The sequence below is a fragment of the Odontesthes bonariensis genome, chromosome 16, assembly GCF_027942865.1.
Source record: "Odontesthes bonariensis isolate fOdoBon6 chromosome 16, fOdoBon6.hap1, whole genome shotgun sequence".
In the NCBI taxonomy this organism is placed as follows: Eukaryota; Metazoa; Chordata; class Actinopteri; order Atheriniformes; family Atherinopsidae; genus Odontesthes; species Odontesthes bonariensis.
Window position 1 is genome coordinate 10258091 of NC_134521.1, and position 20393 is coordinate 10278483.

Consider the following 20393-nt stretch of genomic DNA (forward strand, 5'->3'; position numbering starts at 1 on the left):
TGAATTGCTTTGATAAGAACTAAAACTACATGATACTACAAAAAGTATCAGATGAAATTAATTTAATGTTTCTAACATTCTTTATTCGTGGATCGTGGTTAGAAAAGACAGACTTTGTGATGAGCTTTGACGCTGTGACTGCTGGTAGATCGGTGTCACTTCTAAACATTTTCATGAACATTTCCATTTTACCATTTAATCTGTTGTCTGGGATGCCGCTCCATAAAAAAAGATGGCCGCCTACTATAACCTGTTGATTCCTGGAGGCTGAAATGTCATACAGGTATCACAGAAATGCACATTTTTCTTGGACATCAGTCAACAACTTTGAAATGGAGCAAAAGAGAAGAAAACTTCTCATTTTGATTTGGAGACTGGTCTGGATGACGGGAAGGCTCCTCCATCACTTGGCTCTTCGACCACAAAGCAATGCTTGATGGTGTCTGTCCAGATGTGCAAGTTGCCAGCTCCATAAACTCACTAATGCGCCTCATACCATCACCGATCCAGACCTTTAAACTGAGTGCTGACAGCAAACCAGATGGTCCACGGATGTCTGAGTTCATTTGAATTGAGCTTGGTCCCGGAGAAGATGACAGCATTTCTGGATCATGTTCAAATGTAGCTTCAAAGACAGAGATTTCTGTTGTTGTTTCTGAGACAATGCAGTGATTTCCACCACAGAATCGCGTCTGTTTTTAAACGCAGTACTGCCTGAGGGCCCAAATATAGCTGGAATCCAGTTTTTATCCATCAGCCTTGCGGACACAGACGTCGCCAGGCTTTCTTTGTGTCATCTTTTGATGATATGTTGTACTATAGACGATGGACATTCAAAGTCTTCACAATCTGAATGCATTTAGTCTCAGGTGATCTTTTTATACCCCATCATGTCACTGACCTGTTGCCTTTTCCAGCCTTTTGTTGCTCTCGTCCCAACCTTTTTGAAACGTGTCACTGTCATTAAATTCAAGTTGAGCTACTATTTTTCAGGAAGTAGCAACTTGCTAACATTTGATATGTTTTCTGTGTCCTATTGCGAATAAAATGTTTGTTTATGAAATTTACAAATCATTGCATTTTGTTTTTATTTGTAATTATTTGCTTTTTTGGGTGGTGTAAAGGCACATTGGGTGGCCTGTGCACCTGGAAACTTCCTCCGTCCCAGCTTGCAAAGCATTTATCTATGAAAGGTGCTGATCAAAGTTACATTCTGCTGACAGCTGCTTGCCCTACAATCTGCTCAGGGACTGCAGCCTGCTTTAAAAAAAAAAAAACCTTCTGCATGAGATCTGAGAGCAAATTGACAGAAGTGATGAATGTGTGTGGGTTTTTTTTATGCACATGTGAGGTATTTTTGCAGATTGCACGCTGAGGGGAGTAGACCCAGCAGGGCAAACACTGAACATGAAGTCTTTTGGATTGACAGTTTTCTCCAAGGACATGGCAGCGTAGTTAAAATCTTAAACATAGCTTTGAAAGGACTATTTTCACTGCCTGGCAAACAAATAACAAATCAATTTGATATTAATTTGATTTGATGTCATGCAGTATGATGTGAAATGCCTTCTTAAGATGTGATGTGTGCCTGCCTACTCTTTGTTAGATGTGACAATCAGACAGTTTGAGTATGACTAGTAATTCATCATTCAAATACGTGGAAGACATATAGATGGGCCCACCGTTTTGTATGGGATCATGGGTGTGGTGGAAAGAAAGATTCCTGCAGCCACATGTGGAAAAACAAGGCGCTTTCTCCATTTGAGTGAAAAATAAAGTGAAAATTTAAGAATTCATGCGACGGTCCTCTCTGTGGGAATATAAGAAAACATTTTGTGTCACAGTGAGAACACAGTGGCTCCATTAATTGCTTAATGCGAAGAAATGTGTGTACGCCAGTGTGATGAAAAATGTAGAGATCACACCCCAGAGAGGGGGAGAGATAGAAGCAGAGAGTGAGAGCAACACACACACACACACATACACGGAGTTATCTCGCAAACCCCCACACTGCTTGTGTGTCGTGAACATTTTTGGCGCTTCTGGAAAAAGGAAAATAAAATAAAAGGCTGGCTAGCTGACAAAAATGATGCTGAGGGAGAGCCAAGAGGCGACATCGAGCGATTCAGATGTCTGCTGCAGCTGATTTTTGGGCCAGTATGCCGGTATTTATTCTGTTAAATCCGCGCACCGTGAGATTGTGTCGAATAACAGGAGACCTGCACAGCTGCCGCCGTTGCCGGTGCGTGAACTACTTGAAGCCCTGAAGGTAACGCAAACCGGCTCTGTGTGTCTGTTGAATTTGTTGCCACTTTCCCTCTCTTGCATCAAATTGATGCTGCGCGAGGCTGCGGGGCGATGATGCATCGGTGGGGTTTGGATGGTTGAATTCGCATCATATCAAGTCTCTGCATCCTGTTCGGACTATCCTTAAACGGCAATGTAAATTCGAGTAATTGAGCTTCTTCTTCTTTCTTTCTTTCTTTTTTTTTTTTTTTTGAAAAATATGCCTCATCTCGACGCGAAGTGCTAGGATGCCTGTAGCTGTGATTGTGTCTTTCCTGCTGCGGCACACTCCGGAGCTCCTGAGCTCAAGACAGACTCAACTAACCTCAGCTGAAGAGAAAACAGCAAGCTGGCAAGTGCTGTATCACCCAACATAAGGCGTATGAGCCTGTGCATGTCTGTGGGAAAAAGGCCGAGCGACTGACGCTCCCCAGGGAGGCATCTATTACTCTGAGGGGTTTGGGCTTCCCAAGAACTGCCACATCCCCAAATTCGTCTGAGGACTGCTGAGAGCTCACAAGCCTCCTGATGATTCTTGGAGGGCAGCCCTGATGCATCTTGTAAGTGTGAAAACTCTAAGAGCCTTTTGCCAGTTTCGCATCATCAGACGGGAGACAGAGCAGACGGTAACTCTGTGTGTGATGTGTTAGAGGCTGGACCGTCGCCTGCTCCCACCAACTCTCAGCCAAAATCTCTGACCTGCCCTGTCTGAGCTCTTTGTGTGAGCATCTCTGCGTTGCCACAACAGCACAACAGGAAACGGTGTCTATCAGCACCAGTAGTTTGTAGGCATTACTGTTTGTGTGACTTCCCCCAAAGTCCTCCTACACACACACACACCTCTGACTCTGAAAATAAGTCACACCGCGACTCACAGGCAGGATGCAGGTGTCTTTCGCATGCACTGAGCACAACCTGAAGAGTCGCAGCGAGGACCGGCTCTGTGGCCTTCGCACTGCTCCACCGCCCGGTGGAAGCAGTGGAGGAGTAGGAGGAGGAGGCAGCGGACAAGGGAGCAATGGCAACTACATGTCCCAAGGCTCTGTCAAGACCAGGGAGGGCCCCGGGTCCCGTCAGACTCCGCAGGGCCATGCCCACATGAAGGAGGCCATGGGGCGCCACACCAATATGAAGTACAGGTGAGTATGGATCAGAGGAGGAGCTGGAGCTTCATGCCTGAATGGCTCGTTTACATCAGTGGGATCTGACTCATGTGGCTTTGCTTATTTGATTTCTGCATGATCCTCATATAGTAGATTATCATACTCCGCATTAGCGGGAAAACCCTCCACCAGAAACAGCGTCTTATTCCTGTCTATGTCTCTGTTGAAGTGAGAGTGAGGTGAAATGACACCAAGGTGCCCACCATGACCTGTTAGCACGGTCTACATGTTCATTTGCCAAATAAAAAAGCACTTCAGACAGTGCACTAACATCAGCTCCTAAAAATGCTAATGCTGATGGATGGAAACTAATATAATCCATGCAAAATAGCCATAATCTTATCACTCTAAAACTCACAGTATGCATATAGGAGCATTTGCCTTAGACTTAATGCAGATTTTGCTCTGGCCTTGTGCTCATTGCTGCAGATTAATAAAAAAAAAAAAACTACCTCCAATAACAGCTCTCTGAAAATCACCCCAGGTTACCTTGCTTTGAAAGCATTTTTCATTACCATGAAATAACTGCTCAGCCAAGTGTCTTCTGCACAAAAAAAAAACCCCACTGTCGCACAAACCATGTCTGAGTCATGAGGTAGGAAAGAAAAACAGACCAGATAAAAAAGCGAGAAAAGACTTGTTTGTGCTGGGTTCACTTCAGCTTGATGGATTAGAGCCTCAGCTTGACGAGAACAGCAGCTCATGCAGCTTTGATGCACAGAGGGATTCTTAAAGCAGTGGGAAATATGCATGTTCATATGGATAAAATGCACAAAACATGCACTTTGATATATCACTGCAGAGCGTCGCCTTATACTATATGTTACTTACAGTTAGACTGGAAAAATTCAATAACTAGGAGGAGAGTTTTAATGACCTGTTTTCCTGGTAATCAGGTTGATTGAATTCCTGCCATTCTCTTCAGGCAATTTTGTTCTCAATTAATTGGATGCTCAAAAAGGGAACAGGGTTCATGACAAAACTGGGATATCTCCACTACTGTCTCTTCCTTAAGAACTGCATAAATACTTGTGATATAGATGGATTTTTCTGCTTGTGCTCTTGAAAAATGTCACTAATAGGGAATGCAGCGGCACAATAAGTCTGAACAGCATAAGGCCAGCTAGGTTGCCACTGGCAACTCCCCTGGCCTTTAGTTTTTGTTTTCTTCTCTAATCAGCTGGCACTGCTGTCGCTTATCAGTCCTCTTTTCAGCAGAGTCTGCACGAAGCTCCAGCGCCCGGCTTTATGTAGTCTGGATGCGGTGGTTGCGTTCGACTCTACTCGAATGATCAAGCTAGTCTGCACAAAACATGTCTGCATCCTGTTTGAGTGAGACAGTGCATGTCAGAGTCGATGTGGGCAGTTTGTTAATATGACGCTGATTGAAGCCAAATGAATACCACAATATAGCAGAATTGAACAGTTGGGAATGAATTTGATCTAATCCTATTTTCCAGATGGCTCCTATCTTTGCCATTATTGGCCCTGTTTGAGTACATCTTTTCTACCCCCTCTGCTAGCTTATTAAGCTCAGAGCTCATAACTCCCAGACAAGTGTCAGACCATGTCTGTTGTCTCTGCAGCTTTTGATTAAAATGTATGACTAATTTCCTTTAAAATACTCCCCATTTATTTTTCACAGTGCACTGCAGCATTGTGGTGTGCGTGTGTGTATAATTTATTCTCTTTTTTGAGGGATGTCTCTAGCAGTCAGCTCCGTCATGAGAAAATTGTCTGACACCAAAGCAAGCAGGTCCTCTCTTTTCATGATAGATGATAAAAAATTAAATATATGACAAGATAAAACCTCTTTCATTTCAATACAATCTCAATAAGCGTGCCGTCAGAGCCCAAGAATTTCATTTAAACCAAATATTTCCCCATCTGTGTAGACATAAATTAGCATTATTCAGAAAAAACTACTCAAAATTGACGCTGTGTAAAATGTCTTTGATGTATCTGCAACTGTTGCTCACCAATTTTACAAATCGTGTCAGTGGCAGGCAGCTGGATGCCTTGATGTTAATGCGGAACGAGAGGCAAAACATGCAAGTAGGGAAGCATCCAACAGTGACATGTCAGAAATAGTGAAATATCATACTAGCAAGATACAATAATTTTTAAAATGAGTTTTGGGGTTCTGAGACGTCTTATTGTAACTGAGCTACACTAAGAAAGTGAACTGGAAAGGAACTGTCCTCATTTCAAAGTTTCTCTCCAGTAGTGATTTATCTGTATTCCTAAGAATCGTACATTTTGAGGTCTTTGCTGTGATAAATCTCCCATGGCCTTAAAATGGCCTTAAAAGTGTGACCAAACATTTTTTTTTCCTCAGTCAGTGAATGAGGCTCTATGAACACCACAAACCCCTGACAGACCTGTCCTGTCTATGCAATAGCCAGACCAAATATTTGAGTAATTTTGCCGGGCATACTCAAACCAGAAGGATTCTCGAGAAGAAAATGTGTGTCAAAGTCAAATTTATTTGTATAGCACATTTCATGTACAAAACAATTCAAAGTGCTTTACATAAAATAAAAGCATTGCAGCAGGGAGTGGAAGAAGCATTAAAAATACATAAAAGAATATAAAGAGAAACAAATAGCAGAATTAAAATGATTAAAAACAAGCAACAGTCTGGATAAGTTAAAAGATATCGTGCAGATTTCATGCATAGACACATGAGAAAAAAATGTTTTTAACATGGATTTAAAAATATCTCCATTTGGACAGTTTGTTCCACTTGTTTGCAGCATAACAGCTAAATGCTGCTTCTCCATGTTTAGTCTGGACTCTGGACTGGACCAGCTGACCTGAGTCCTTGGGTCAGAAGCTAAATCACACAATTCACAAGTTAAATTAGCACAATGACAAAATATTCACTTTCCATTGCTTTCACTAATATTGGAAACATAACAGAAATGGATAATCTGAGCCTTTGGATTGAGTGTTATCAGCTGGTAATGTGATGCAGTTGATAGCTACACCTCAGCTAACATTAGCATCACATTAGCATCACATTGCAAATCTTAGCTAACATTTCTATCACTTTACACAGCCCCAGCTTAGTGCACTGGGAAACTTGTACACAGGAACTGTGAACAATGGCAGGACTGTGAGAAAACACATTTAAACATAAACCACCTGGTTGGTGGACATGTTTGCTCAGTTTACCTGCAAAATCCAGCTGTTTTGACTTAAAATGCATATGAGTAGCTGTCCTCAAAAGGAAGACTGAGGACCTGTATAGGACCTCTTGCTTTGATGAGAAAGTGTGATGTCTCAAAATAAACTTCATCCTCAATCTGTTTCCAAGGGAGCACATCACTGTATGCTGCATACTGGCCACTGTAGGCAATAACCAGCAATGTTATGGCATGAGTTTTAGTAACTTCAACAGCAGAAGTTGAATAGAAAATGTAAATGGTGTACAATATGTAGTGGGGTTATAGTAATCCTTAATATTTTAATGAATAACCACATCTGGCCTCCTTTTTTCGGCCTACAGCAGCTGATGAAGTATTGTTCACATTGTCTGAACTCAGGTTCAGATATCTCTTATTCATTAAGCTTCAGTTTGTTAGTTTTATCCACAATTCTACACACACGCTGCAAACAGACTTTATTCTTAGATATTTAAAACCCAAACGGTTTTGTCAAAAATCCCAATCAGTGAAAATAAGTGGCGTCAATATTATTAATTAAGTTACAAATATGGCTTCATATTGTTCAGATGATTAGTGAATACTGGAAACAACTTTGTGCAGCACAGCGGAGAACAACAGCGCAGCAGAGACACTCATGCCCTTCAGCTCTCTTCCCCTCTGGATTTTTGTTGTTGAGTTTCCAGTTGGATGAACAGATTACCGACACATCATGAGGCCCAACAAGTTTTAAGAAAATTCACGCTGTACCTCAACTTGCTTTATTTCAGCCTGGCTCTCAACCAGAATACATCCAAACTATTCTATTACATTGTTGCTGAAGCTTGTAATTATAAGTCATGAAACCCAACAATGCTTTTATTACTTACAAAGCTGCATGTTCAAGAGATTTAAACGTTTGTAGAAGTATACGAATCAGATAACTTAATCTATTCAAACTGTGGAGTGACCTCTGGGTCATTGTTGTTTAACGAGGCATCAATTAGTCGATAAATGAATGCTGATGGAAGCAGCCATCCGCTGGCCTGTTTGGAACAACAAATTATAAAATAATATGATGCAGTACTGTCATTTTCCTTTGGGATGAAAGGAATTTTTTTATTTAATTTCATCTCATTATGTAAGAGCAAAGTAGCCTAAAGAAGCCTGAAAAAGGCCTACATTTTTTAAAAAAAATCTACATATTTTTTACATTTTCAAATATGTAATTTTTGTTGAAAATAGTTTAATTGTAACTTAATCAAGGATACTATAAAAAATCTTAATTTGACCAAATATTAAGTTCTTCAATATGAGCATGCAGAGTAAAATAAATGTTTCTAACAAAGTTTTACTTGAATTTATTAAAAGTACAAACTAAACTGACGGATTTACTGACTATATTTAATCATTTTTCAGCTGGCAGATGGAAACTGAAACAAAACATCGAACATCTTTATTATAAAATCATCTTTATTCGTCTCTTAGACGTAAAACTGCAGCACAGACCTTTTGAACATGGTGGCTGATTCTGACGCTTTTACACAGACAAGATCCCCTCTTATAGCTTTTAATATCTCAGAAATAAAATCATCAACTGTCTTGTTTAGCATTTTAAGTTGTCCCTTAAAGTTTAGCAGCCAAGTTCAGCCAACAAAACATGTTGTCACTTAACTTGATATTGAGCCACACAAGTTGAGACCTGGCTCCTAATTTTTTAGATCTCACTTCTCACTGAAACTACTTTGTTTGAAGGTTTATCGAGAGTAAAAATGAGACTGTACTACGTGTGAAAATCGGTGTTATTAAAAGTCCACCATCTTCCCACAGTTTGTGTTCAGAAAACTGGTGTATAAGCACACAGTGACGTGGATGTTATTAATATCTAGGTGTGCTTCCCTGTGGAGGAGGTGTGTGTGGCGTTTTATGACAACAGCAGAGAAACAGATTCCATCATCTGCGCTTAACCATCTGCACACAGTGTCTTCCTTCTGTCTCGGGTGAAAACCAACTGTAAATGTCAGCACAGGTTAAAATGCTGACTACACCGTGACAGCGCACCTGTGTGCCTCCTCTCTCTCCTCTGTTAATAATGTATGGAAGGAACAGCCAAGTCCCTATAATCACCTCGTTTGGAGATCATGATTTATAGCAAGAGGAAAAAAAACAGGGAGCCTGGTTTATAGGGGCTTCAGAGAAGCATCTGTGTTCCTGTGCCCTGCTCATGAGTGCATTCATGCGTCTCCGTATTTAGATCTGTCCCTGCGTTCGAGTGAAAAACACACCAAGCGTGAATATTCACGTGAATCATCACACGTTAAAGATAATGTCCATTTTTTTAGCCCTGCATCAGAAGAAATAAAGGCCAGCTGTCTGCGTATATGCGCGCGGGAGAGACAGTGGGAAAGACTCTCATAAGGGAGATGGTGAGAGGAAAGAGTGAGCATGTGTCTCTCCAGACACTCAGATAGTAATTTAGCAGACTGCAGCACTGCAGAGAGCGGTGGAGTTGAGAGCAGGGAGGGGTGGGTGGGCAGTTGTCACACACAGAAACAATGACATCCTCCACTGCCCACAGCAAACACACAGAAACATTTTACTGGACACAACAAGCTTGCACGCCGGCCTCTCATTTGCTCCAGGCGTGATGCATTGATTGACAGTGTGAACCAAACGTGTCGATATGAGAGAGGCACGCACTCGTGTTCCATATTTAAAAAGCATAAGCACATTAAAACAGAGAGGCACGCACTTGTGTAACAGCCGGTGATTCTCCTGGATGCTTGACATTTTCCTTTACGCTGACTCATGTTTTGCCGTTGTGTTTTTGTTGCTTTCATGCATAACCTTTCTGTTTGTCGTGGTGGTACAATATGGAAAGAAAAGTATGGCAAGAAGAGGTGGCACAGGTGGAAAACAGAAAAAAAAACAGGCTGCTTAGATTCTTCAGTAATTCTGAAGATTTAACTACCTAAATACAAGTTTGGGATTGTACTTTGGCCTCTCGGTGCTCAGATTCAGCAGCTATCCTGATCGGATACATTAAAGGGATAGTTCGCCTCTTTTGACATGAAGCTGTATGACATCCCATTTTAGCGATATAATTTATGAACATTTTCTTACCCCCTGCTGCGTCCTGTGAGCCGAGTTCCAGCCTCATTTTGGCATTGACGAAGGTAGTGCGACTAGTTTGCTAGGGTCCCGAAAATAAAATGTCTTGCTTCTCAAAACAATATGCGTACAAAAGAGTAATACATTTGCATCATAAAATCGTCCCTCCAGAAAAAGTCAGACTTCACAATAGCTTGGCGCTATTTTTGCCTCCCTTCATATCAATACTCTCAGCCACTTAGCGATAGCCGCGCCTGTTACGGTGTTTACTGCTCGGAAGCAGGGGACTGCTCGGTCTGCACTTCGGTCTGCACAGTTTACACAGCAGGCAGTGATGTGAAGGTAGAGAGAAATAGCGCCAAGCGATTGTGAGGTCTGACTTTTTCTGGAGGGACAATTTTGTGATGCAAATGTATTACTCTTTTGAACGCATATTGTTTTGAGAAGCAAGACACTTTATTTTCGGGACCCTAGCAAACTAGCCGGACTACTTTTGTCAACGCCAAAACGAGGCTGGAACTCGGCTCACAGGACGCAACAGGGTGTAAGAAAATGGTCATAAATGATATTGCTAATATGGGATGTCATACAGCTTCATGTCAAAAGAGGCGAACTATCCCTTTAAAACTGCAGGGAATGTTTTTCGATTTGTTGGCATTGGTCCCACCTTGTCAAACATTTGAAAAACAAAAAAAAATCCCTTTTAACTTTCCCTGAGTTGCGGTGAAGCGAAAAGGCTTCATGTGAAGGATGTCAGCGAATAAGCTTTAAAAGAACTCGTTTATATGTGCTCCCAGTGTTCAAAGGGACTGTCAGCGTGAGGCAACATGCAGAGCTGTCATTGGCTGACAAACAATAGCGAGATTATCATGCAGGGAATCAACAACTCCAAAACCCCATGAACACGTTTTCCCTTTATATGTCATCCCTGACCTTTCACCTGTGCGCTATTTGACAGGGTTTTCATGTGATGACACAACTCGTATGCGTTTGACACCCACACGCAGCGCACACATGAACGCCGATGCCCCCCCCCCCACACACAGGAAAAACACGGTGGGACACACATGCTTTCATATGCAGGGATCCAAAAATAGCTGGAGGTCCGGCATTAAAAATAGACCAGGAAAATAAAAGCAGGACTCGTTTGACTGTGTCTAAATGCTGTGACAGATCTGTCTGTCTGCATTTGGTTGTTTGTGGCGGACGCAGGCGGAAAAGCAGAGAGGGGAGAGGCGCTAGAGATGAAAAGACGGCGAGCGGTGAGTTGCACTGCAGTTCTGCTGCCCCTCCAGCTGGCTCCCAGGCTAATTAGAATGAGGGAGAGCAACCATGGGGGAGGAGGAGGAGGAGAGAATGAAGCCCACATCATTTTCAGCCATACGTGCTTCTTTGGTCAGAAATGCAGCTCTCCGCTTCTTCCTGACAGCCTTTCAGAGTTCAGCTGTCTGGATAATCAGATGTGGCAATTTGGACTCCTCTTTAGTTCTTCTGGAGCATTTTGGGCCACTTACCGCACAAACCGAAGAAGACACAAGATGGATAAAAGATGAGTTCTTCAGAAATGATTAGAGCGATTTAACCATAGGCAGCAGACTTTCTGTTAGCAGATAGTGGAGGAAGAGTCCATTAACTGTACCTGTTCTTTCTCAGTGTTTGTTTTTTGTGCTCCAGGTGCTCTAATTATCAAAATTGAGTCACTTTTTTTAAAATAATATTATTCTATTATTTTCCAGTAAGTAGACATTTAGTACATGTAAGTGAAGGCTGGTTTAATTAAAACAAAGCTGTAAAAATACACAATATATATTTAAAGGAGAGAATATTTAACATTACCTTGATACAAATCTAATTTACTTTGTTGGAAACATAATTTAAATGTGTATCCTGCTAATAAATAGTGGATTTGAGGACTTTTTATATAATTGAATTATTAAAAGAAGAATGCTGTACAGAAGTCTCATCTGACATCTCATGAAGTATGAAATTCATCACTTTTTTTAAAAGTTGCCTCATCATTCAGCATCATTCTCACTTTACTGTTGATCTCACATCATGATTCTTACTAATTCCCACTCATTGTGTGTTTTTTGAGAGCCACAGAGCTTTATTCCTTCAGCTTCTGACTCTATTCCCCTCACAGGAACCTGGGAAAGTCAGGCCTACGCGTGTCCTGCCTCGGGTTAGGTGAGTTGGTTTGAAGACATGGAAAAAAATGTGTCTTTATGAATCTTTTCAAACCCGTCAAACAAACCGAGCCGTGCGTCTTTGCTCTTGTTCAGGCACATGGGTGACCTTTGGATCGCAGATCTCTGATGAGGTGAGACCTCTACTGGTTCCTCATCCTCTTCACTCACTTCTCACACAGAAATGTCTCAAAATTACACAGATTTTAGTAGTTTTACCTCTGATATATTATCCTTCTCTCACAAGCAGCCTTTGGGTAATTGGAATGCATCCGTCGCCTTAATCTTTCAGTCTCCATTTCTGTTCCCTCAGATGGCTGAGAACCTGATGACCATCGCTTATGAGAACGGAGTGAACCTGTTTGACACAGCGGAGGTGTACGCTTCTGGAAGGTCAGACTTTCCCCTGCCAGTTTGCAATTAAAGCTTCTCTTTTCTACAGCAGATTTCTTTGAAACCTTATTCTCGCTTCACATCTAAAAAAAGGATGAAATCTTTAACTCATGATGTTAAACCTCACAATCAATGATGTGTTTTTCCATAGAGCGGAAATCACTCTGGGGACCATTATAAAGAAGAAAGGATGGAGGTGATATTACTAATTGTTCCTAACTGAACAGGGCTCTAGACTTACTTTTTGCACTGGTTGCACTGGTGTGCCTAACTTTTTTTCTTAGGTGCACCAGTACTAAAGTTAGGTACACCCAAATTTTCAACCGCAATGCATTTAACACCGCAGTTTTTTGTTTTTTTTTTTAAATCGCTGTCCATATAGGCAATATTGACTTGTAAATGATTAACTAGCAATCTGGTCAAAATAAAGTTCTTTATTTGAAGCACAATTCTACAAACTTATTGAACTTAACTTACTACTTACTGAAACTTACTGAAAAAGTGTTGGTGCTTAAAGTGCTTCACTGACCTGAAAAATAACCTTAAAACATCTCAAGATAAATGAAATGAAAAGAAAATCTAAATCAAAATTGCAAGTGTTTTAAGGGCTTCAAACTGAACATCTCATGGCTCAATGTCTTATGGACTACAGTATATTCACCGGTCTTCCTCTCCTCAATATACGGCCGCACACAATGACGCATTCCTTTATGGCGATATCTGTGTGAATGCCATGTACTCACTGTTCGCAAGTAGCACAGACGTCTTTTTTTTCAATGTATCTGCGATGACTCCTATAAATTGTGCGCACGCGACAACATTGCTGTACGTCGGGTTTACGTTCAAGCCATTTTTCTTCTGAAGAATTATTTCGGACTTGGGCTGTGTTCGAAACCGCATACTTCTCCTACTACTCCTACTAACTTTTTGAGTTAGTATGCAGAGCGTTTACCCACAATGCATTTCGCTCCTGCCCGAGCTGAAATCAGCTGGCCTGAAGCTGATTTTGCTTAAGCTCTAAACTCTGTAAACTTTAGCAACATTTGAAACATTTTCAGGTGAGAAAGTAGTCGTTTAGATCCCCAACGTGTTGAAAACCTGCCAAAATACCGGCTATTTACAATTTTGTTCCGACGAATTCGGCGCTACTAAAGCTAGCCGTAGTGAGCAACACACTTCCGGTTATTTTCACAAAATAAAATACCCGTTGCCTTTTATCATAGGGAAAGCCATTACGATACAATTGGTGCTTTTGTTTTGAAAACAGGAAGTGAACCTACCCTCGTTGTAGCTAGCTTGAAACTGCCGATTTGACAGGAAATGACGATCGGCGACGTCACGTTACGTTGCATCTTGGGTAGTTTGAGTACGAGTAGTAACCTCATGATGCATACCCAACATTTCGACGAATCTAGTATGCATCTGGGAACTTCTCGCTTACTCAAACTCGCATACTAACTCAAAAAGTTAGTATGAGTAGTAGTAGTAGTAGGAGAAGTATGCGGTTTCGAACACAGCCAATGTGTGTCTGTTGTTGAACCACAGGGATACTTTCAGAGTCGCATAGACTTTATTTTTTTTCCCTCGAACGGGTGGTCGCACCGGTGCGATCTCGGATTTTTTTTTAGTTGCACCATTGAGAAAATAGGTCGCACTTTAGAGTCCTGCCTGAAACATATGCATGAAAAAGCTCTAACTATTAGACTACAAATGTTGTTGTTTTTTAAGTTGTCCCCGATAATCCTTCTGTTAAATGCAACTTTCAAATGTTCCAGCTTAATTATCTCAAGGGAAAGTCATACTTTTTAGGAAAATGTAGAGTTTTGGCCTCATGAAGACTATAAAAGGGCAAGTATGTAATCAAGTGCAAAAAACTCCCAGATCATATTTGGTGGCTGACTCACCCAACTTCCACTGAAACACACAGTGGCCTAATTATGTATTTTCTAGTGCACCATATCAGAGCCAACAAGCACAACTAAAAAAAACACGACTGTAAAAAACTATTTACATGATATAAAGGTAGACATGAACAGAAAGATAAAGATTCTTATTCTCAAATTCGATGTTTGGGTGTTAAAACTGAGCTCATCTCAACTGTGTCCTTGACAGACGCTCAAGTTTTGTCATCACAACAAAGATCTACTGGGGAGGCCAGTAAGTATAACAGTTTTCTCATCAATTCTCCCTTTTGTAATTTCAACAGTGCATCAATAATGTGTATTTTCGTTACTCCACAGAGCAGAGACCGAGAGAGGACTCTCCAGAAAGCACATTATTGAAGGTAGATCAAGTATTTTAACCCCCAAATGTTGGGGCCATGAATCATCACATGTAACTTTCTCTATTGTACACCAATAAGCCATAAAATTAAGCAGATTTCTCAGTTTCATAGTAGTTTGAAGATGAAAGCAAATGTACCTCTTCACAGTTCCTGTGAATTCATGATTTATAAGTAGAAGGCAGAATGATCCCTGAAAAGAACGATCACTGAAGTCAAGTTCAGATGCAGATGAGTGTGACAGTGGATCGTCTTCACATGTGACGGGATCAAACAAACACAAAAGCACACAGGGTGGGAGGTTATGAAGCATGTAGATGAGAGCGAATAGCATGCAAAGACTGCTGTTTATCTCATTTATATTAATCAGTCTCCGCTCCCCAAAATAATCCTTGTATGAGGTCACCTTAGTTTGTTCTTGAAGTCGTGGCCTCGGGGTGACCATTTATCACACAGCTGGATGGGTTATTTGACCATTGTTGTTACTAAGCTTTTTGATTTCGTGTTATTGCACAATATGTGAACTAAACCAAACAAGATTTGTGTGATGTGCAAGGACTTCCTGCTGTATTTAACCTATTTTAAGTCTAAATCTAAGAGGAAATGTTCACCTTGAGATCATCTCCAACGGCATACTGTGTTGAGCATCATCATCAATCTATTAGGGCAATCTATCAAGACAAAAAATACAATAAAGCCTATGCTACATTTCCAAACTTTTAGCCTAAAGGTCGCACTACGGTTGTGTTGGCTGTCTTGTCTGACTCAGCCCTAAACAGCAGAGCTCCCCCCTTACAGCAAAGTTGTAACTTGTCTTTCCAATGTTCGTACAAACTGTCAGTTTAATGAGAGCTGCGATGCACTGAGATGAAATTCCTTTGCTCAAAATGACAAATAGCCAGTAATAGCTTAGATGCCTGATGTGTAGTTCTGGGTTTAGTAATCTACATTTATATTTGGATATTTGTTTAAATTAATCCAGAACCTAAAGCGATCATTTGAAGCATAAGACCGGTACTGATCTGAGCATTGATTCTGTTGCAGTCTTTGTTGTACTGTGAGGCTCCATGTTATTTTCTGCAGATGTTCTTCAGTTATATATTATTTGTTTGTTGTTGCCGTGACAGCAGTGTGGCTTTGTGACAGTATCGCAAGACAGTCAACTGGCTAATGCACCAGTTTGCTTCAGACTAAAATAGCTTGATTCGTACTGACAGCCATAACTATCAGTGCTTTCATTTAGTGGTTAATGTATGGTTCAAATAGCTCAATAACTTCACTCAGCCCAATCAAGTGATTACAATTTTATTTAGTTGAATGCTACTTTCATGATGTGCCCTCTGGGTTATGTATTGTCTTTATTAATAGGCCTGGGTTAAAAGAGTTTAAATTAAGATGGTCTTGCTAATCATTAGCATGTTAGCACAGTCACAGAAACCATGCTAACATGCTAGCTCATTACCACAGTCTGAGTGAGAATGTCAACATGAAACCTTAGTTTTAGCTTGAAACACAGCTGTGCTTAAGTAAGCCTTAGTCGAATAATTAATCATTGTTCATCACAGGTTTACGAGGATCCTTATCAAGACTCCAGCTAGATTATGTGGACATAGTTTTTGCTAACAGAAATGACGTCAACAGCCCGATGGAAGGTCAGTTTAAGACGTGTGAATTTTCATTTCTTCCTTGCTTATTTGCATGTTTTATCATTGTAGTATGGTTGAAACAGCTGTGATGAAATGCTCTAAATTGTGCATTTTGAATAAGATGCTTTTCCTTATATTTTGATTTTGCAGAGATTGTCCGGGCCATGACCTTTGTAATAAACCAGGGTATGGCCATGTACTGGGGGACCTCACGCTGGAGTGCCATGGAGATCATGGTGATAAATGCTCAGCTACGACTTTGAAAATCATGATCTTTACAAATTCTGTGATGTCATCTTTTAGCATTCATGCTGATATGTAACCACAGCATTTGGTTTCCATCTCTTTGGCACCAGGAGGCATACTCAGTTGCACGCCAGTTCAATCTGATACCACCTGTGTGTGAGCAGGCAGAGTATAACTACTTCCAGAGGGATAAGGTCGAGGTGCAGCTCCCTGAACTCTACCACAAGATCGGTCAGACATTCGCAGTCCCACAGCTTTATTCGCTCAATTGTGTTTCACGGAAAGTGGATTTTGCTTCACTGGCCTCTATTTGTCTCTCTCAGGTGTGGGAGCAATGACCTGGTCTCCACTCGCTTGTGGATTAATCACAGGGAAGTACAGCGATGGTGTGCCAGAGTGCTCCAGAGCAGCAATTAAGGTTAGGTTGATTTACCAGACGCACGTCGGGGATTTGACTCACTCAAAATCAGCCCAATTGTGTTTGTAGTCTTGTTGTATCACTGATGTTTTCCATGCCGGTTGTGTTGAAGGGATACCAGTGGCTGAAGGAGCGAGTGAGCAGTGAGGAGGGCCGCAGGCAGGTCGCTAAAATTAAGGAGCTCCATCTACTGGCAGACAGACTGGGCTGCACTGCTGCTCAGTTAGCCATAGGTACCACGCTGTCAAATGGCCTGATTTTACAGTGTGAACATGACAGATGCAGGTTTTGTTGATTTAATCATTATGTTACTGGATATTTTAACTTTTTTTCATATCTTAAGTGTGATTCTGTCTGAGTAACAAAGCTATTGATCCACAGCGTTTACCCTGACGACATGCATGCACGTGCACAGTACCACGGATTGATTGTGCACAGAGAAATGGAGATAAATGATCATTTTGAGGCTTACAGAAATGTTTTCTATGAGTTCAACTCTTAGATTTCCATTTAAATTACGCCTTTCTTTGTTTTTTTGGATTAATATAATTATTATTTTCAGACACATCTGTTACCAGATGTTTTGAAACACGTTTTAGTTTTTTGTACTATCATTATTTGAATATAGGGTTGAAATTTGCATCGTTTTTATTTACATTTACAGTGTGTCTCAGTTCTAAATGTCCACAATGTGAGCCTGCAAAAAACAAAGCATTTAGTCACTTTTCTTTGATACGGTATACCACTCATTTATATTTAACTTTATTTTAAATGAAAAACATCAGAAACAACAACAAACACGGACTCTGATGCTCTCACAACAGTTTAAATTATTTTCATTTATTCATAATGGATGCATTTGGACTTTGTCTTCTAACAGATAACAACTAAAGTCAAGGAAATTGACTCAGGGCCTTCTCTTTTTCTGCAGCTTGGTGTCTGCGCAGTGAGGGAGTCAGCTCAGTACTTCTGGGTGTTTCCAACACAGACCAGCTACTCGAGAACCTCGGTGCCCTTGGTGTAAGACATTGCTCCTTTTTTCTCACGCATCAGTATTTACTCTGGAAGCCATATTTGTTTAAACCAGAAGATACAGCATGTGACAGCCAACCTTCCTTTGTTTCAGATTTTATCCCAAATGACCCCACAAACCATTGCTGAGATTGATGCCCTGCTGGGAAACAAGCCACATGCAAAGAAAGAGTCACGCGCTTGAAGATGCAAATCGGAGTGACGGATGATGTTTCAAGAAGAAGAAGAAGAAGACGACGACACAGGGAAACATCGCTTTTTGCTCTGCTGTATACTCAACTTGCATGTTCTCAGCAACATTATGCTTCCAGTATGTGCGCAGACCCATTTTGCGCAGTACATTGTTTCATGTATGAAAAAAAAAGAGAAAATCTCTCAATTGTGAAAGAAAAAAGAAAAAAAAGCAGGTCATATATTGCTCGCTGTCGATTGTTCACAGACAAATTCTGCCTAAGTAGAGGCAGGATGAAGTCTGCTCAGAGCGACAGGCCATCTACAGAAACCGAGAGCGGTTTGAAAACATTCAGCTGCTGTCAAAGCAGATCTGACTGTTTAATTAGATGTTCTGAAGCGCAAAAGGAACCACGCCTCTGCGCTTCAAATGCAACTTTACTGCGTGAACGGTGCTTTCACTGGACATGTGAGTCTCCTCCCTTTGCAGCTGCCTGTTATTATGTATGATGTTTAGCAACCAGCAGCCAGAGAGCCAAAGGTTAGTACTCATGTGTGGAGCCTAGCTATTCCCATAACGTGCATGTGACCGGTCTGCCACGCTCACTGCTTCACAGGGTTGGGAACAATGTAGCGCTTGTAGAGTCATTACAGTGATCTCACTGTCAAAGACAGTCTGGTATTACTTTTAAAAAAAAAAAAAAAAAAAAAAAAAAAGAGGAAAAAGCTGATTGCTTTTAAGAAAATTACAAATACGCTGATTTAATAAATGATTATGGAAAAAAATGACTTTGAATACTGTTAAATAGAACATAAATCAATAGGGGGTGAGATTTTTGAAAGTGAATTTCCCAACCCTGCTGCTTTCCCACCAGTCTTTTGCCTCCTGTTTGTAAACTGTGCGCATGTCCCTTTAAGAAAGAACAGCCCCAACAGGGCGTAAATGTGGCATGGCTTTTATGGCTTATGTAGATTTGCAGTGCCCTTGTAAGCCTTTTTATTTAATTTATTTATTTATTCTTTAAACTCTGATTGGTCCAGCAGTTTGATTCAGCACCTGTACTGCTTGGCCCTTTGTTTTAAATACTCTCAGCAGTCTGCAGACACGGCCGTGTCCATCCGACATATAATCTTGATATTGTCCTAAAACTGTATAGGAAGATGTTAACAATCCATTTTAATAATGCAGTTGGTGTGAATATTGTCACTGTTCTTGAAACAGAGGTTTGGAGTGTATGGAAAGGTCGTATGGCTCGTGCATTTGGACACACTGTGGTAAAACTGTGATTTTCAAATCATAGAAAATAAATGTTAAAGGTCTGAGTTTATCCAACGTGATAAAAGGTCACCTGAGGTCCAATTTAGCAGATGTATTTCCCTTTTTTTTTGTTCAAACCTAAAAATATAGCTTCTCTGCTGATTTCTCTGGGAGGACTCTTTATACTGTTCCACTTCCTGTCTTTTCTTGTTAGTTTTGTTGATTATTTTGTAATGTTAGGGGGAGAATTAGTCCTTGTGTGATTTCCCAATGAAAACGACGCAGTATTTTTAGACAAATGAAGCTGTTGTAGCCGACGGGGTTACGTTGTACTGTTGAAATAAGATACAAGTTAACTTCATGGATCGTGACAGTTTTCCTGACGAAGCCGCCGAGGCGTCGCTCTGATGTACAGATGTGCAGCTCAGTTCCGGTGCACATCTGTAAAAATGGAACTCTGCCTGCTTAACTGAGATTTTATCAACAAACCAAAAAAAAAAAAAGAGAAGAGACGACTCGACTCACACTGTATCATTTCTGTGACTAAAAGAAGCAATTTTAAGAGACAAAGCTCAGAACGTATTCCAACAAGTGTTTATTTTGGTGTTTTAAGCAGTTCCGCAAAAACACGCCGAGCATTCAGTCAAATATTTGCACAGCGATTTGGCACCAGAGATGCATACACACAGCCCAGTGAACCTTACTATTAGGGAGCCCTCTAAGTTCATATTTGGAATAAACTCTTTCTTTACACATATATATAAAAAGCCCTCATATTTGGACTAAAGGGTCAGCTATTCTTTCAGCTACGGCTTCTTCTTATTGTGGTTAAACAGTCACCACTTTGCAAACACTGCAACTTCCAATGACTTGAGCTGACTGACTGGCAGATAACATTCGGAGCATAGTGCATTCCACTGAAGCTTATCGGGTTGGAACCCTTTCCAGAGGCTCAAACTTTAGTGTCTTACACAGAAAGAAGGGGGCGATGACAGCAGCAACGGGAATTTACAATGAAAGAACACGGAGATAACGCCGCGACTTGTATTACTTCTC

General features: G+C 40.9%; 1 protein-coding gene across 2 annotated transcripts; it reads left to right on the forward strand.

The window, feature by feature from the left end:
* Nucleotides 1–1963: 1963 nt before the first annotated feature.
* Nucleotides 1964–19500, forward strand: LOC142402207 (voltage-gated potassium channel subunit beta-3). 2 transcript variants are annotated; one of them, XM_075487766.1, is made up of 15 exons: nucleotides 1964–2269; nucleotides 2528–3425; nucleotides 11850–11893; nucleotides 11989–12026; nucleotides 12206–12285; nucleotides 12437–12481; nucleotides 14398–14442; nucleotides 14526–14569; nucleotides 16132–16218; nucleotides 16363–16448; nucleotides 16569–16689; nucleotides 16782–16876; nucleotides 16989–17109; nucleotides 17808–17896; nucleotides 18003–19500. In XM_075487766.1, the coding sequence occupies exons 2-15, from the start codon at nucleotides 3169–3171 to the stop codon at nucleotides 18090–18092; spliced, it is 1242 nt and encodes a 413-aa protein (XP_075343881.1). In that variant the 5' UTR covers nucleotides 1964–2269; nucleotides 2528–3168; the 3' UTR covers nucleotides 18093–19500. The 2 variants fall into 2 exon arrangements, with proteins under 2 accessions (XP_075343881.1, XP_075343880.1); XM_075487765.1 differs by having other exon boundaries at nucleotides 1964–3425.
* Nucleotides 19501–20393: the final 893 nt, after the last annotated feature.

Excerpts from the sequence above, each read along its gene's own strand:
- LOC142402207 (XM_075487765.1), top strand. The coding sequence starts at position 3,169 with ATGCAGGTGTCTTTCGCATGCACTGAGCACAACCTGAAGAGTCGCAGC. Across the intron at positions 3,426-11,849 it reads CACACCAATATGAAGTACAG|GAACCTGGGAAAGTCAGGCC; the intron begins GTGAGTATGGAT and ends TTCCCCTCACAG. Across the intron at positions 17,110-17,807 it reads TGCTGCTCAGTTAGCCATAG|CTTGGTGTCTGCGCAGTGAG; the intron begins GTACCACGCTGT and ends CTTTTTCTGCAG.